The 19,010-nt window shown below is 37.0% G+C and overlaps 1 protein-coding gene across 1 annotated transcript in view; it reads left to right on the plus strand.

The window, feature by feature from the left end:
• LOC120426741 (eukaryotic translation initiation factor 4E type 2) overlaps positions 1 to 7,095 on the plus strand; it is a 10,051-nt gene extending 2,956 nt beyond the window's left edge. Inside the window, exon 4 of the mRNA XM_052708232.1 lies at positions 6,301 to 7,095. Within this exon, the coding sequence (XP_052564192.1) occupies positions 6,301 to 6,624 (324 nt within the window). The 3' untranslated portion in view covers positions 6,625 to 7,095. The remainder of the gene's footprint in view (positions 1 to 6,300) is intronic.
• Positions 7,096 to 19,010: the final 11,915 nt, after the last annotated feature.

Raw genomic sequence — 19,010 nt, forward strand, 5'->3', positions numbered from 1 at the left:
ACACGGTTCCAGTGGACCATATTTTGTAAACTGGCACATATAACTTGCGACATGTCAAAAATCATGGTTTTGTATCGTAAAAGCCAACCAACCCACTGAAATAAAGTTTGGACACAATGTGGCCACTATGGCTTGACCCCCGGAACATCCGGAACACGGTTCCAGAGAACCATTTATACGAAACTTGCACACATAGCTTGCGACATGTCAAAAATCATGGTTTTGTATCGTAAAAGTCAACCAACCCACTGAAATAAAGTTTGGACACAATGTGGCCACTATGGCTTGACCCCTGGAACATCCGGAACACGGTTCCAGTGGACCATTTTTTGTAAACTGGCACATATAACTTGCGACATGTCAAAAATCATGGTTTTGCATCGCCAAATTCAACCAACCCACTGAAATAAAGTTTGGACACAATGTGGCCACTATGGCTTGACCCCTGGAACATCCGGAACACGGTTCCAGTGGACCATTTTTTGTAAACTGGCACATATAACTTGCGACATTTCAAAAATCATGGTTTTGCATCGCCAAATTCAATCAACACACTCAAATAAAGTTTGGACATAATGTGGCCACTATGGCTTGACTCCCGGAACATCCGGAACAGGGTTCCAGTGGACCATATTTTGTAAACTGGCACATATAACTTGCGACATGTCAAAAATCATGGTTTTGCATCGCCAAATTCAATCAACACACTCAAATAAAGTTTGGACATAATGTGGCCACTATGGCTTGACCCCCGGAACATCCGGAACACGGTTCCAGAGAACCATTTATACGAAACTTGCACACATAGCTTGCGACATGTCAAAAATCATGGTTTTGTATCGTAAAAGTCAACCAACCCACTGAAATAAAGTTTGGACACAATGTTGCCACTATGGCTTGACCCCCGGAACATCCGGAACACGGTTCCAGAGGACCATTTATACGAAACTTGCACATATAGCTTGCGACATGTCAAAAATCATGGTTTTGTATCGTAAAAGTCAACCAACCCACTGAAATAAAGTTTGGACACAATGTGGCCACATGTTGCAGACATGTGGCTTGGCAGCTTGTAAAGCTCATTGCTCACATGAGAAATTCTACCGCTGCGGTGATTGTGCTCATGTTGAGAACCCACAAATTCGACAGCCTCAAAAACCGCATCCCGACGAACCGAAGGCGACAAAACCCCGATGCCAAACTTGCCCGAGGCACAAGGACAAGAAGACTGACATTTCTTGCCACAACTGTGGACGATACGTATGTGTTGAAAAAAAAACACAACCAAGAAAGTGTTCGATTCTTGTTCCGGATGTTCCAGGGGTCAAGCCATAGTGGCCACATTATGTCCAAACTTTATTTGAGTGTGTTGATTGAATTTGGCGATGCAAAACCATGATTTTTGACATGTCGCAAGTTATATGTGCCAGTTTACAAAATATGGTCCACTGGAACCGTGTTCCGGATGTTCCAGGGGTCAAGCCATAGTGGCCACATTGTGTCCAAACTTTATTTCAGTGGGTTGGTTGACTTTTACGATACAAAACCATGATTTTTGACATGTCGCAAGTCATATGTGCCAGTTCGACGCCAACATTTCAAAAAGCATCATGTACAAACCATGCGTTTTGAGAAAAACGCATTTGAATGTTGAGCATCGATTTTCAATTCCCATTTTAATATAAAAGCAAAATAAGATGTTCTAATAATAACAAACGATGAAAAACGTTGCTTTTATTGATACTTGATCATCCAAATTCAATAAAACATCATATCCGTAATTTTATTTGAGTAAAACAAACATAACTCCTTTTGAAATCATCAACGCCGATATCACCCTGCTGTCATTGAGGGGGGCGCTTTGTTATGATTCGTTTTTCTTCGCCGAATGTACATGGCGCTTTGTTCATGTTGCTTTTTTTTCGTCACGAGGTTTATGTAGTCTTTTGTTTGACGGGTTGACAGGGCTATATAAACAGGAACTGCTGATGGCAGAGATTTTGTTTATGTTACTTTATTGAAAATCATGATTAAACAGACTTTACTGAAGTAACTTTTGCTCATTTTTGGTGGAGAGGTAGCTCATTAGGAGTACTTTCAGAATATGCAATAACCCAGAAAGTGTCAAAATGTACATGATGCTTTTTGAAATGTTACCGTCGAGTTTACAAAAAATGGTCCACTGGAACCGTGTTCCGGATGTTCCAGGGGTCAAGCCATAGTGGCCACATTGTGTCCAAACTTTATTTCAGTGTGTTGATTGAATTTGGCGATGCAAAACCATGATTTTTGACATGTCGCAAGTTATATGTGCCAGTTTACAAAAAATGGTCCACTGGAACCGTGTTCCGGATGTTCCGGGAGTCAAGCCATAGTGGCCACATTATGTCCAAACTTTATTTGAGTGTGTTGATTGAATTTGGCGATGCAAAACCATGATTTTTGACATGTCGCAAGTTATATGTGCCAGTTTACAAAATATGGTCCACTGGAACCGTGTTCCGGATGTTCCGGGAGTCAAGCCATAGTGGCCACATTATGTCCAAACTTTATTTGAGTGTGTTGATTGAATTTGGCGATGCAAAACCATGATTTTTGACATGTCGCAAGTTATATGTGCCAGTTTACAAAAAATGGTCCACTGGAACCGTGTTCCGGATGTTCCGGGGGTCAAGCCATAGTGGCCATACAAGGCCTGTTTATTATTTGGGATCTGTATCTGAATATTTTTTTTTTTGTATATTTTTACGAACACAACGAAGGCAAAATGTGACTTGTAATGTGTTATAGTCTTACCCACTCGTGGAACCGGTTCCGAGGGTGGCCAAAACCGGAACCGGTTGCCACACTTGCTAGGATGGTCCAACATTGATCCAAATATGTTTTGTGGCATGTTCTGTTTATTTACAGCAAGTTTTGTCAATTTTAATTAATTTTCTGTATGGATGCGGCCGGCCAGTCAAAAAGGTACCCCACTACGATCCGGAATAACTCCGGTGGAAATTGTCCAAACTCGGATTTCTCCCCGGAATCGAAAACTAGAGATCTTTCCCGTTCTTTTGACTACCGGATGTCAAGGATTTGGTCAAACAGGTCAAAAATACGGCAGTTTTAAAGATTTTTCGATTCTTCCATTCAGACGTTTAGCTTGTACGGGTTATCAAACTTAATTTTTCATTGAAAAAAAATAAAGCAATAAAATACTGATGAAATTGGAACGTGGTGAAAACTTGTTATCTTAACTCAAAAAAATAAATAAAATAAAAGCGTTGGTCATGTTTTATGCGTTCTTTGAAAAAATAAATCAAAATACACTCCAGACTCGATTATCCGAAGCCTCGATTATCCGAAGTTTCGATAATCCGAAGTTCGATTATCCGAAGATTTGTATGGGACTTCGGATAATCGAATCACAAACAAAAAAATATTTTTTTTTCGTATTTTTGCATTTTCTTGTTTTTAACATAAAATTCGAGTTCTGCTACCCCATTTTTGTCAAATTTTTAGTATTGATTGCCTATTAAAACATAAAATGCATTTTTTCAATGTATGTAACATCAACGCCATTTTGGTCGCCATTCTGGATTTAAAAATTCTAAATCATTTAGCGTAGTTTAGAGGTCATACCTAAGCTCGAGAATGAAAATTAGACAACGAAAAAAAATTTTTTTCCTCATTCGATTATTCGAAGTTTCGATTATCCGAAGTGAAACTTTTCCGAGGCCTTGGGATAATCGAGTCTGGACTGTACACTGAAAAAAAAATTGGGAATTGCGAACTTTAAAAAAAAATAACATCGTGTTTTATGCGTTCTTTGAAAAAAATAATAAAATAAAATTTTAAATTAATTTATCTTTAACTTTTTGCCATTTCCATTGAAAGTATCAAAACTATACGTTTGCCTACTTAAAAAATAAACATTAATATTTTAAGTATTGTTAAGTATTCTGTTATTTTTCTAAGACTTATTGTGTGTGTGCTTACATTTTTGAAGTATTTTTTTTGGGAATTTGTTGTTAAGTTTCTGTATTTACGAAAATTGTCAATAGCTTGATTTTTTATTCAAATCATTTATTTTTCTTTTTAATGGTTGTTGTTTACTTTTTATAAATAGTATTTTGTTTGAAATAATTCTTCAGATAAGAAATGGCAAATCTTTAAATTTCTGGAAAAGTCGGGACTTTGAAAATGGGATTTGATTGGTCCCCCTGCAATCGTGATTTTGACATTCTACTTTCGTTCATTGCTCACACAAACGAATGAGTGCCACGCAAAGTCACTCACACAGTCGTTGACCTCCCTCTATAGAGGAGAAAATCGTGACGTCAGAAATGAACTCAAATCACTCAAAGTTCATTTTGTGAGTGACTTTAACATTTTGGCCTAGTTTGCCAGCTACACTGTCCCCAGTTTTTCTGTGGGAGAGAAAAGGAGGCAAATACTTTATGAAAATCATACCTGTCAAAATTCCTAGCCTCAAAATTTTGTCGCGAGTTGCTTTTCGCCTCTATAAAAACATTCGCTCAGAGACCGGTCGTTTTACATTCTACCGAAATTCCGATCATCTCTCCCATGATCGCATTCAAATGATCTTCTGTCACCACCCAGCAAACACAAGGAAGAGAGAGATGAAAACAAAAGAAAGAAAAGGAGCACGCGGTCTCGTTCGGGCGGCTGATTGAGTGGTGCTCATTTTTCGTTCGTTTTCAGAAATGATCGCCGACAGAGAGTTCTATCACATATCGAACACTCCCATGGACTGAGCTAACGACCTAACCTCTAGGTTAAACCGGGGCCAACATTTACTTCCCCGTCCGACGTGATCAGACAAATCTCGTCTCGAAAAATGCCTCCGAGACCGTTTCATTTGTTGATCCAGAAAATTTCTCAGCAACTGAAGCTGTCAAATCGTCTGTTTGACAATCGCTGATCGCTGAGGGTGAGTGAGAAGTAAGATAGGAAAGTGCGGTTAAGTTTGAATTCGGGGTGGCACGTCAGTTCGTCAGTGATAGTTGTTTATGCAACAAAGTGCATGAAGAAGAATTTTTTAGCACAGAGCGTTAATGAATACGACGAGTGCTGAAAAAAATCGAGTTTTGCATCAAGTTCAATAAAACGTTTTTTTTCAATTCTAACAAAAAAAAAAATCGTTAAAAGAGTTTTTCAAAGAGGAAAAAAATTATTTGTTGGTGTCCAAGAGAATGGCCATTAGAGTGTAATAACAAAATCGATTTCCAGCACAGCAATTTTTCAGTTCCTTTTGGGGACCTAAACAACTCCCCAAAGTTTGAGAACGATTGGTTCAGTCCTCACTTTGCGCAAAGCGATTCAATTTTCCATATAAATTTGTATGAGAAAAATATTTTTTTTGAATTTTGATATTTAAAAAATCCACGTTTCACGCTATATCAAAACCGGATTCATATTCGGATGCTCTGGAATGTGCTCTACAACTTTCCCGAAGAGAGTATGGTGCTAACTTGCTCCTGAAAGAAGATACAGCGTCCTCAAAACTCGTCTAAAACGTGATTTTCGGGCAAAAAAACACGTTTTAGACGAGTTTTGAACACGCTGCATCTTTTTATAGGAGCAAGTTAGCACCATACTCTCTTCGGGAAAGTTGTAGAGCACATTCCAGAGCATCCGAATATGAATCCGTTTTTGATTTAGCGTGAAACGTGGATTTTTTAAATATCAAAATTCCAAAAAATGGTTTTTTTCCCATACAAATTTGTATGGAAAATTGAATCGCTTTGCGCAAAGTGAGGACTGAACCAATCGTTACTAAACATTGGGGAGTTGTTTAGGACCCCAAAAGGAACTGAAAAATTGCTTTGCTCACTAAATTTGGACAATTTTATTTTTTTCCATACAACCATATTACACCCTAATTGCCATCTTACTTGGTTTTCCGACTGAGTAGCCTGTGAATTCTGAAATAGTTTGTTCTGTCATATTTTTTCCAAGCACCGTCAATTCATTTTTTTTCCAAGATCTGAAGAAGGATGAGTGAGTCCGAAACAGGTTCTGATTGTCCTATGGACATTCCGGAAAAATCGAAGGCGCTGTATAAAGCTACATAAGCTTCCAGATCGGCAAGTCAAGAATCGGGTCAAGCTATCGCCCGAAAAGGTCAAAAATCTTCACAAAAAAAAAATCATTTCGATAATTCGTAATTATTAGAAATATTTTATCTCTGACATGGGATATCCACAACTGAAAATAATTTACAGTACAGAACTTGGTACAGAACGTCCCTATTTAACGGTGAACCCGTTTTTTGCTCCTCTCTTTCCCCAGAGTGGCATAAAGCCCATGTGGGAGGACCCCGGCAATGTGCGCGGTGGCAAGTGGGTCATCCGGTTGAAAAAGAACAAAATCGACCGCGCGTGGGAGAATGTCTGCATGGCGATGCTGGGCGAGCAGTTCCTGGTGGGGCCGGAAATCTGCGGCGTCGTCCTGTCCACGCAGTTCCCCGAGGATCTGCTGTCCATCTGGAACCGGACGGCGACGGACACGACCAGCACGAACCGCATCCGGGACACGTTACGAAGAATCCTGAACCTACCTCCGTCGACGCACATGGAATACAAACCGCACTGCGATAGTCTTAAGTACCTCTGAAGGCCGCCTCCGCCACCGTCGCCGTCGTCGTCGTCTCCGTTATTCTGTTGATTCGCGATTCTCTCTCTCTCGTTTTTTCCCTTTGTAAATTTTGTGTAAGAGAAAACGTCTTGATACCATCAATAAAAAGAAAGAAAATAGCTAACTGAAAGCAGCTAGGAACTGAAGTAAGAATAAAAAGGCGTTGGCTTATTAAATTTAAACACAAATTATGCTGAGCATAAAAAAGAAATGAATTGTACCGACACAGCCCAGCTGGCGGCAAACTGAGCAGAATAAAAGTTTTTGTATTTATTTCCTTAAAGTTGATAGAGAAATGCCTTTTCGAAAAAAATACACAATTCTCACAGGATTTTTACCATCTTCCCTTGTTAGCTAGATTAGTCTGAAAACGCGTAACGATGTCCTTTCCCCGCTGGGTTGTCGCTGGTCCCGAAACGGAAATATAGAGAAAGCAGTTTTGACAGAAAGCGTTGAAAGTGTTTTACTGGAATATCACACTTCCTGAAAGGTTTTCGAATTTTGTCTCAATGAATTGTTGAAAATATGTCGGCGTGCCTTCCGAGTTAAGATGCTATCAAAGTATGAGAATAATAAATGAGCCAAATGGAAAATATACCACCCTACCACAGACATTCGAATATGCTGACTCGCATGGGCATTGAAGTTTGAGGTCCTAATACTTTTTGGAATCTTATTCTCTTCATTCATTCTCACACAGCAGTTGCCCCGACCCTCTTCGATTTGCGTGAAACTTTGTCGGAAGGGGTTACTTTTGTCCCTGATCACGAATCCGAGGTCCGTTTTTTTGTTATCTCATGACGGAGGGGCGGTGCGACCCCTCTCATTTTTGAACATGCGAAAAAAGACACGTTTTTCAATAATTTGCAGCCGGTGATGAGATGAAATTCGGTGTCAAAGGGACTTTTATGTAAAATTGGACGCCCGATTGGATGGCGTACCCTAATTTGGACGTCTCATCAAAAAAAAAAAAACGCTAAAAAAGTTTTTAAAACTCGCCCATTTTCCGTTACTCAGCGGTAAAAATTTTAGGAACATGTCATTTTAAGGGAAATATAAATTATTCGGAACAGTTTACAGATCGGCCAATGTTCAAAAAATCATATCAATTCGATAATTGGACTTAATGATTCGCTTTTACCTTCATTCGAAAGCATTTATTGCGATCTTTCGAATGCTGTATCGAACAACTGCAAATTTTAACTTTCATATCTAGTTTTTGAAGAAAAACTTTGACCCTTGAAATCCACAAATTCGGAACACTTTTTTCTTACGGATGTAAACAAACTGTGGTTCTCTCCATGAGTACATAATTTTTACAAAATAATGACTTCACCCACTGGAACTAACGAAATTCAAACTCAGTTATGTTTTATGAATGGTCTGATAACTTTTTTGTGTGAAAATATTAGTTAAATTCAGGTGTTCCACAATGGTGGGAGGCACAATAACATCCCACAATAATGGAACAGGCAATTTGGAGGCAGTGTTTCGCTGCTCTGAATAAAATAGTCTTGAAATGAGGTTTTTTGTTCAAAAAGTACTACTTTTACTAATGAAATAGCAAGAGAATGTCCAAATGAAGGTCCAAAAAATAGTAGGATCGACAGAAAAGCTGCATTTGGCATACTATGAAAAATTACCACAAAAGTGTTCCGAATTTGTGGGTGTCCGAATATGTGGGATGACTGTACTTTTCGAATCTACATTAACCCAGAAGGGTATTTTTTTCATTTAAAACAAAAAAAATCATTTTAAAATGTAGTGTTTTTTTCTAACTTTGCAGGGTTATTTTTTAGAGTGTAACAATGTTCCACAAAGTTGTAGAGCAGTAGCAGACAAAAAATTTGATATGTAAACATAAGGAGGTTGCTTGCAATCATCACGAGATATCGCGATTTTACAACAAAAAAGTTTTGAAAAAGTTGGTCGTCGTTGATCATGGTCATCCGCGACAGACACGTACAACGAAACTAGAGGTGGGCAAAACCGATCTTATTTTAGGAGCCGCTTTTGTTCGCTCATTAAAAAGAGCCGCTCTTTAGAACGGTTCTTTCGCTCTTTTTTAAAATTTGGATGAAAAGGGGTTTTTTAAAGAATCGAGTGATTTTATAAGTTATTTCACATTGGATTTATAGATTATTTTATATCTCTATGTCAATATTTCTACTCGAACCTAAACATTCGAGTAATTGAATGGCATCCAAACTTAAATCTAGGTTGCTGGAAAAATTGCTATTAATTTTAAAAAATGCGTTTATTTCTCCAAGAATTGAACTTATGCTGATTTTCTATAAACGCTCAAGTTAAATCGGACAAATCGGGATAAATTTTTATAAACATATTTAACACTGCATTTTTTTTTTTGAAATTCAATAAATTATATTCATAACAAAAATCATGCCATCTTGAAACGGTTCTTTCAAAAGACCGGAGTTTAAAAAAGAACCGCGGTTCTTTTTTTGTGAGCCACGGTTCGTTCGCTCTTTTCAGTGAACCGGCCCTTTGAGCGGCTCTTTTTACTTTTTATTCTATTGTTTTTTTTTTGAAGAAAAATAAGTTTTTCGAAATTTTGAGTAGGGTAGAGTAGTCATCAATGAGACACAGGGAACAATGATAAAATGGCTCTCACAAGACGAAGTTTCAACCAATCAGGCTCATATTTGAGGGAAAGGTGTGTCTGCTCGATACACGTCTGCCATAATAGTGGCTTTGGTTATGGAAGCTCCCTTGCAAAGTTATTCATATATGTTTGATTCTGGGGTGTAAAAGTAAATTATGCACAAAAATTACTTTTTCGCTCATAGGCTGCCATTAACACAAAAACTAATAATTCTTCAAATTTCTTTCGTCATTTCACAGGGCATGAGTTGGGCTACAATGTCCTTTTATTAGGTTTGACTAAAATTTAGAATATACCCAGAATCCAGGGCTGTCTCATTGTTCCCCACTCTTTTCGGCCCATGGGTAACAATGAGACACTTTGATTTTTCTTCATTAAACTTTTCAAAATGTATGAAAATCTTTCAAAACATGAATTGGAAGTGATTTTTGGCATATTTATTGAATTTGAACTTCATTTAACCAAAAATATAACGTTATTTGGTAAACAGGGATTTTAAAAAATTTAAATACTTTTTATTATAACTTTTGTTAATTGAAGTTTCGTGTTGACAAAATTGCTTGAAAATGTTCAAAGCAAGTCATGTTTTACTAGAAAAGTATTGTTTTTTGTAGAGTGTCTCATTGTTCCCCAGCTGTCTCATTGTTCCTGCCAAGTGCGCCTACAATGAGACAGTTGAATAACTCTGGCTGTAGACGTCGGATCGATCTCATATTTTGGTTTTTTTTCTCGTCTTTTTTCGCATGTTCAAAAATCTCGTACCGCCACGAGACATCAAAAACCGGACCTCGGATTGGTGATCAGGGACAAAAGTTACCCCTTAGGACAAAGTTTCACGCAAATCGAAGAGGGGTCGGGGCAACTTTTCCCGATTTCGTGTGGGTTGGTAGAGAATTACCCAAAGGCCTTTTGATTCACTTCAAAATGTGCCAGGAAGGTGGTGTATTCACTTTAAATAAATCAATTTTATTTATTTTGTTGATTCTTGAAATATTTCAGCTAAAACTTGTTTCTTCTTTTACAACCACTAGATCATTTTGTACATTTTTGGGCCCTTCTAGACAATTATAGAGCTTGTCAAAATGAACATTTTTATTCTTGAACAACGAATTTTGGCCAATTCTTTCAAAAGTTATGGGCAAAAAACGGTTTAAAAATGCTCATTTTCAAATTGAGATTAAATGAGTTAAACAAAAAAGACCTCCGAGATGTTTTCAGCAAATGTACTATAGAATGTGTACTTTCAGATGCTTTCAAGAGCGAGGTCAAATTCCATCACCTTTTCAAGTTATTCAAATTTCAAAATGGCGTCGTTTTCGTCGTATTTTGGCTATAACTTTCGTTTAAAAGGTCCGATTTTCGCTCTCTTGGAAGATAAATGTGTGTTTTGATAAGCTCTACAAATGTCTAGAAGACACCATTTCACTAAATCATTAGCTTGAGTTGTTAAATTCAAAAAACTCATTTTTTTATTGGTACCGTAACCTAAATCACAAAAATGGCTCTAAAAACTTCCCGTTTGGAAATAGTGCTTTGTGCTCTTCAGCAAAGTTGCTCAGAATGGTGTCGCCTACAACTTTTCTCAAGACACCGAAGCGCTATCTCGTCATCCCGCTAAAATAAAAATTCTGAACCACCCTAAAATTTGGACCACCCTGATGCCCACCATACCAAAAGATGCCCCTAATGACCCTGATCATTTGTCCTCAAGACAACAAAACTTTAAATCTTAACGTGTGGCCGCTATCAATTTTGTCACGCTAGATTTCGGTTTCGGACCACTGTGCATTGTCATTTAAATTGTAAAAAAATGCGTAAAGCCATAGTCTGGGACACTACAAAAATGACTGCATACTTCTTTTTACTTAAAATATAGGAAACGTTAGTAAAAACCGGCCAAAGTTGACCCCTAAAAAATGATATTTTTAAAAACATTGTCAAAGTCACATAAAACAAGTAATATAATCTTCGATAATATTTGTGTCTAAAGATAACGATGATAGTTATCGTTAGCGTCGTCCCGTATTTTGATAATTCTATCGGCGATATTCTTATCGAAAATAACGGATGAAAACTTATTTTGAAAATCTGTCTAAAATTGACTTAATCTAACCAAATCATCTTAAATTTTTAATGCTTTTAGGCTTTCATTAAGAATATATGTTAGCCCGGGTCAAAAAATTAAAGTTGCTCAAATCAAAAATTATATGAGATTGCCCGAAAGAGTACTCAAAATGGAGGCTCAGGCCAAAATTTCAGCCCATTTGGTTGAAAACTGGCTTGCCTTGAGCAGGAACAAGTTTAAATGGGAATTAACCCGTAAAACTGGAGCATTTAGGTAAATTGCTCTGTACAAGTCAGCCGTTAACAATTGACGACTTTTGCATACCATGGGGTCCTAGGGGATGGTCTGGGGAACAATTCCTCCGGAGGGTGCAAGACGATCCGAGGCCCCTGGTCTTGCCTTGAACCGGATTCATTCCGGCGTCGCAGAAATTCTCATGGTCCCAGCTAAATGTATAGGGAAAAATCAAAGCACACTAAGAAGGCTGCCTCGATCAGAGGACGCCGCATGGCAATCAGCCACCACGTGGCAGGAAAATAACTTCAAATTCGGATTCAAAATTACATTTAGCGTTGTTAAGGTGTTTTTGATCAAATATCTGGTTGAATAAAGTGTCCTAGAAAAAACAAAACCACTTTAAAAGCCAAAATTAATGATACCCTCCTGCCACGTGGTAGCTGATTGCCATGTGGCGTCCTCTGATCGAGGCAGCCTTCTTAGTGTGCTTTGATTTTTCCCTATACATTTAGCTGGGACCATGAGAATTTCTGCGACGCCGGAATGAATCCGGTTCAAGGCAAGACCAGGGGCCTCGGATCGTCTTGCACCCTTCGGAGGAATTGTTACCCAGACCATCCCCTAGGACCCCATGGTATACAAAAGTCGTCAATTGTTAACGGCTGACTTGTACAGAGCAATTTACCTAAATGCTCCAGTTTTACGTGTTAATTCCCATTTAAACTTGTTCCTGCTCAAGGCAAGCCAGTTTTCAACCAAATGGGCTGAAATTTTGGCCTGAGCCTCCATTTTGAGTACTCTTTCGGGCAATCTCATATAATTTTTGATTTGAGCAACTTAAATTTTTTTGACCCGGGCTAATATATGTATACAGCAATTCCCCACGAAAACAGCATGGAAAAAAACAAAAGTGCTCGGATCGGGCTCAAAATTTTTCTGGGGGTTCCCTGGCCGAAATAATTAGACCCGTATTTTTTTGTTTGGCCATTAGGGTGACCAACGCCGTGTTAGGGTGGTCTGAAAAATGGCCATTTTCGTCGATTTTCGCAAAAACCACTTTTTTCGAAAAATCATAACTCCTCGCCATTTTAACCGATTTCAATTGTCTTATACGCAAATGAAAGGTGATAAGTTGGCCTTCCAAAGAAAAACACGAATTTTATTTTTTTTAAATCATATCTCGGAATCCTGTTAATGAACTCCTCCCATTTTTTAGTATGTTATGTAAAAATGTCCGGGGAATCCGATAAAAATATTTCCAGACATAGGCTCTTTGGTCCAGACACCGTCAAAACGGCATTTTAAAGTTTCATACGCCCTTTTCATATGTTAGGCTAGATTTTTGAAACTTCTTACTATTCTTACAAAAACCGGAAAATGACGAAATCGGCAAAAAATCAACTTTTTTCACTAAAACTGCGATAACTTTAAAATTTCAGCGATGGCCTATACATGTTTGGGTACCAAAATTTTCGTAATTAAAAGACGCAACTTTTGGTACCTAGACATGCATAGGTCATCGCTGAAATTTTGAAGTTATCGCAGCTTTAGTGAAAAAAGTTGATTTTTTGCCAAATTCGTCATTTTCCGGTTTTTGCGCGCGGCGCGACAAAAAACACGGATTTTATTTTCAAAAAATCATATCTCGGAATCCTGTTAATGAACTCCTCCCATTTTTTAGTATGTTATGTAAAAATGTTCGGAGATTCCGATAAAAATATTTCCAGACAAAGGCTCTTTGGTCCAGACACCGTCAAAACGGCATTTTAAAGTGTCATTTGACCTTTTCATATGTTTGGCTAGATTTTTGAAACTTCTTATTATTTTTCTTTGAAAGGCCAACTTATCACCTTTCATTTGCGTATAAGACAATTGAAATCGGTTGAAATGGCAAGGAGTTATGTTTAAAAAAAAGTGGTTTTTGCGAAAATCGACGAAAATGGCCATTTTTCAGACCACCCTAAGACGGCGTAGGTAACCCTAATGGCCAAACAAAAAAATACGGGTCTAATTATTTCGGCCAGGGAACCCCCAGAAATTTTGAGCCCGATCCGAGCACTTTTGTTTTTATCCATGCTGTTTTCGTGGGGAATTGCTGTATATAAATTTCAATGTATACATCTAGACTTTTTTTTATTAGTTCCTATAAACATATGAAACACAACATCTTCGCAAAAAAAAAAAAAAACACTTGAAGTAAATACTCAAAAAGATTCATCAAATATCGTTCGATTTCGAAAATGAGCGAAAAAACCGTGGGTTTTATAGAAATCCTAGATGTTTGGGTATCAAAAGATCGAAAATTGTATGCCCTTTACGATGCCACATAGGTTGACTTGTGAATCGTGGACCGGTTGGGATGCCGGCGGATTTTCCGACGACATAATTCCGGGTTGGTACGAAATTCCAACGAAAAATCTATTCTATCGATACAAAGACACCCAAAACGGTGTTATACCCACTCCAAAATGTTTATTTAGCAATACTATGGTAATATATTGACATTTAGTTAAATTAAAAGTTTGCAAAATTAAGTTTAGATAAGTTTTATATAGAATTTCCAGAGTTATATAAACTTTTATACTACGTAGTTAGTTAACTTTATATTCAATCCATTTTTTTTAATCAGTCAAGGATGCCTATTTGGGGTTCGGATTTATGGTGATTTGTTAACAAATAACTTTATTTATGTTAATTTTTCGAAAGATGTACAAACTTTTTTTGCAACTTTTTTTATTTTTGTTTTGGCGGATTTTAGCGTGAGATACTTTATGGATGAAGCCCAAAAAAAGATTGTGTGGATAACAATACACCAACCTGCATTAAGTGAGTAGATTTAAGGCCTTGTTTAAGGAATCGAAGGACACAGAAGGGTAAATTTCGGATAAATAACAAGACCGTCGATTACTTTCAATTAGAAAAATGTTTTTACCCTCTTGAATTTATTGTATACTGTATATTTTATACACGAGTAACTAAAATTAATCAATAAAATTACTTCGTTTTTTTGTTTTTCTGTCCTTACTATAATTAAAAACAAAGTTCTATAAAATTATCTTGTCGTTATGAGGTAGATAACAATTCATCCAAAACTGTTTTTTGTTGTTGTTGCATTCTTTCGCACTCGGTTTTGCATGTTTACATTTTTTCTTCTTCTTCTTCTCTCTCAAACTTTTCAACTGTGTGAGTGTGAGTGTTTTAAAAACAAACAAGATTTTACATTAGCGTGTTGTTTTAAACAAAACAAAGGAACAAAACGGTGCCGCTTCACTCGCTCATCTCATCGCTTCCTGCGTGTGTGTGTGTGAGGTGTACGCCTTCGCGTATGAATGTATGATTGTGTGAGTGAAAACTAACCGCGCGATTAAGTAAAAATAATAAATCATTAACAAACAAAAGGAAAATGCACATTCGTTGTTCTACACACTATTTATTTGTTCTTCAACGATACTTGTTCGATTCGTTTCGCGTTTGTTTTTGTTAATCTCTATGAAACTAGGCTGTATTTAAGTATGAAACAAAACAACTGTTCAGTTGTTTCATGTTCTGTTTGATTCGATTGTTCTCTGGGTTTTGGATGTATCTGTGTTAGGTTAGGTTCGGAGGAGGAGGAGGAGCAGGCTTTGTGTAAAATAAATAAAAAAAATCTTTCTCTATGTAGTTTTAAATAACACTTTTTTTCAATAATCACTGTACCACCATTTTATGTATATTGTTTTCTTTTTTTATGTATAAATATCGTGATAGAGAGTGAGTGTTGCTTAAACTGAACCGGTTAACGGCGAATAAATACTTTACGTTTTCTTGTGTGGAAATTTTCCGTTTCAGAACAAAATAAAAAGGAAACGAAATAAACAATAAAAACAACTTACGCATCGCTGGTGAAACCGGTTGACGGGAACTATATATTTATATGGAATGTGAATGTGTTTGTTTGATGCTCACAGAAGAATCGGTATGGTGGTAGTAGTGTGCTTATCACTTTTTTTAACGGTCGGAAAGTGTCGGTAAGTGTTTGTTTTGTATGTGTATGTGTGTGTGTGTGTGTGTGTGTGTGTGTGTGTGTGTGTGAGTGTGGCTATTATACATCTAAAAAACAATAACTGAGAAATGCTTTGGCTATAGATGTATTCGAGTGTGGCGAGTAGTCGTAGTACTTGCGAATCTATTTTGTTTTATTTTATTTGGCTTACTAACGTTTGCTGTCTTCTGTGTATTGGTGTGAGTGAAGTGTGTGTAAGAGAAAACTGGTCTATTGATATTGCTACGAGTATTCGTGAGAGCTAGTGGATGATTGTGTCTTGGCTGATATGTTTCAGGTTGGCCTACAGAACAATGGGTCGGAGTTGAGTGTGTGTACAAAGTTATTGAGATTGTGTTTACTGATGATTGTGGGTGTGTTTGTTAGGGTTATATGTATGAAAATAAATAGAACAAATGATATAATGGAGTGCATTGTAAAATGGTAACTGTGTTCAACTATAGATTAAATTTAGAGTTAAGGATACCTAAAATATATTATGTAAAAATTGTTATCTACATTCATGTTGACGAAACTCAATATTTTTAACCTCTTTTTGTTTACAAATATTGTGTTCGATTCGAGAGTTGCGCTTTTCAATTTATATCTGTGTATTTTTTTGTTATAACAATGTTTTTTTTTTTCTGTCAAAATAATGTTCGTATCGCTTCGAGCCGCAGATCTTTGAGATTTCCGAATAAAACGAGTGGTAATTTTGCCTAAAAATATGTACCGATTTTTTCGCCAAGCAAAAGAGTTGATTTCGTGATAGCCGAATTATAAGCACCGTTCACAAATTGCGTAACGATTTTGTAAAGACAGCGAGAGAGCGCGTGTTTGTAAACAATGGTAAAGTGGAAGCATTTAGTTAACAGTTTGGGATAGCTTTTACAAGTTCTGAAATGATTTATGGAAGAGTTTGTTTTGCTAAATAAAATAATCTGTAAAAAATCGAAGGAAATGACAACAAGGTGAGAACTGTTTTGTTTATATAGGAGTGTTGAGAGGTTATGTTGATATTCCGAAAAATATGCATAATAATTATCAGAAAGATTCTTGAAAGCTTCAAAGATAAAGCTGGTTTTATTAAATTTTTTGTCACACTAACGGGGTCCATTTTCAGTTTGACTCCCTTATTTGCACGGCGCTGTCACACAAACACCAGTTTTGGTGATGTGGGTGAGCGCTGTGTAAAAAGTGACAGTTCGTTACTTTTTAGTGCGACTGCGTCAAACCAAGGTAGATAAGATAAGGTAAGGCGGGTATTTCCAGCTGTCAAAATAGTTAGCACGAAACCTGGATTTTATGTGGAGATTTTCAGAAAAGTGAAAATTTGACCATTTTCCGAACAAATTTCACCGGATATTTTTTCTGTAGGGTTGTTAAGCATGTCAAACTAAACCGAAAAGCGCGTTTAATTGAATCATTTTTTTTTGAAAAAATATTTTTTGTTTTAAAAGCGTTTTTAGTTAAGGCTCTGAAAGGCATCATTCCCGATCGGCCATTTGGCGGCCATGTTTGTTTTAGAAAAAACATTCAAATCTTTATTCAGAATGTTTCTATCAAAAAATGGTTTTCTTTGTGTTGTTTGTAGAAGCATTTTACGTATAGTGATTCGCGATTAAAAGCTCCATAATTCCGACAGATGGCGCAAAGCATCGAAGAATTACGATTCAAATTTTCGCTGTTCGGTTATATAGGAATGCAAACTTAAAATTGAATTTACAGCTCTTAGAACAACATTTGAGAAAAAAATTCAAGTAGTACGAGTGTAAACTTTTTGCCCGATATAAATTAAGGCAAAAAAAAATTGGAAAAAATTAGGCCGTTGCAAATATTTTTCAAAGTTTATGTCGCCCCCCCCCCCTTCAAAATCGGTCCGAAAAATCAGGGAGCAAAAATAATATTTTTTCAAAAAACTTCTAAATTTCAAAGGAAATAGAAGTCTAGCCAACTGAAAACAATTAGAAATGCATTTTCCTGCATTCAAAATCATATTTAATGTACAGCACCGCAAAAAGTTTTTTTTTTCGGCGAAAAAAAAAAATCTCTTCAATACTTGCATATTTTTAACACTTATGATTGCAAAACAACTGGGCAGGTGTAAAAAACACTTTTTTCATTCAAATGTTGAAAACCATTGCTTGGTATTTAAATTTTTATATTTTTTTTTATTTTTAATTTTTTTTTAATTTATAGAGGGCAAAAAGTTTACACTCATACTACTTGAATTGAATACTCAAAAGATGTTCTAAGAGCTGTAAACTCAATTTTTAGTTTGCATTCCTATATAACCGAACAGCGAAAATTTGAATCGTAATTCTTCGATGCTTTGCGCCATCTGTCGGAATTATGGAGCTTTTAATCGCGAATTGTATTTTCATTTCAATTTACTATTTCTGGATCCTGAATTCAGAACCATCATTGACGGTCATTGCCACACCAACTACCCCCGTGAGTTTGGCATGCTTAACAAACCTACGAAAAAATCCGGTGAAATTTCGAGTTTGAGTTGAGTTGAGTCATTTTTGAGTTGGTTCGGTTTGTAACAAAATATAACTCCAAACTGATTTGTTATGCTTGCGTTTGACAACACTTTACCTTCAAGGTTGTTGGCCTTGATTGTGTATGACACATCAAAGTAAGCAACATTTATGGTTAACTGACGAATCAAAAATGATCGGCACAAACGTATTGCGCCTTGCAGCAATTCCTAGAGTTTTGTGTCAATCGTGCTAGGCCTAGATTTTTTCATCACACTGCTTTGCAGGACTGAGAACTGTCAACTTTGCGCACTTTGCACCGTGCTAGAGTGCTGCGGAATAATTTTCATCACAGTTGGCAAATTGATTTTCCATCACACCATCAACACAAAACTAGTGTAATGCATCGACTTCTGACCACAATCTAGTCACTAAGCTATGGTAGCCGAGGCAGTTAAGTCATTGAGATGGTATGTTAAAGGTTCCTGGCTCGATTCTCGTAGTTGGAACTTTAGAGTTTTTTGACGGGTTATTTTTTTTTCTAATGCATAATTCTATCGGCCACTTCGAGCTGTGTTCGCTGAGTCCGTAAACGGATTTTCTCGGACGATTGCTGCCCAATTTTGGGTGATGGTTAATTGAATTTACGTGGAATGCCAATTGGCTGTAAATTCAACAATATTGTGGAAAAAAACCCATAGATTGTGGACGAAAGAAATCTGTATTGACATTATTACAAAAGTTTACAGCCCTAAATGGCATTGGAAGATTGGACAAGCTGCAGGGTAACGAAAAGGGTAACCAATCGCCCTCTTCAACGACGAAATTCCGAGATTCCGTCCATCTCGTCCGTTTTCCATCATCCGTCCGGAAAGCTGACGAGGAACCGCCGTAAGCCAAGGTGCCGGCACGAACATAGCTATTTCTAGGCACCGT

Source organism: Culex pipiens, chromosome 1 (genome assembly GCF_016801865.2).
Source record: "Culex pipiens pallens isolate TS chromosome 1, TS_CPP_V2, whole genome shotgun sequence".
NCBI classification, from domain to species: Eukaryota; Metazoa; Arthropoda; class Insecta; order Diptera; family Culicidae; genus Culex; species Culex pipiens.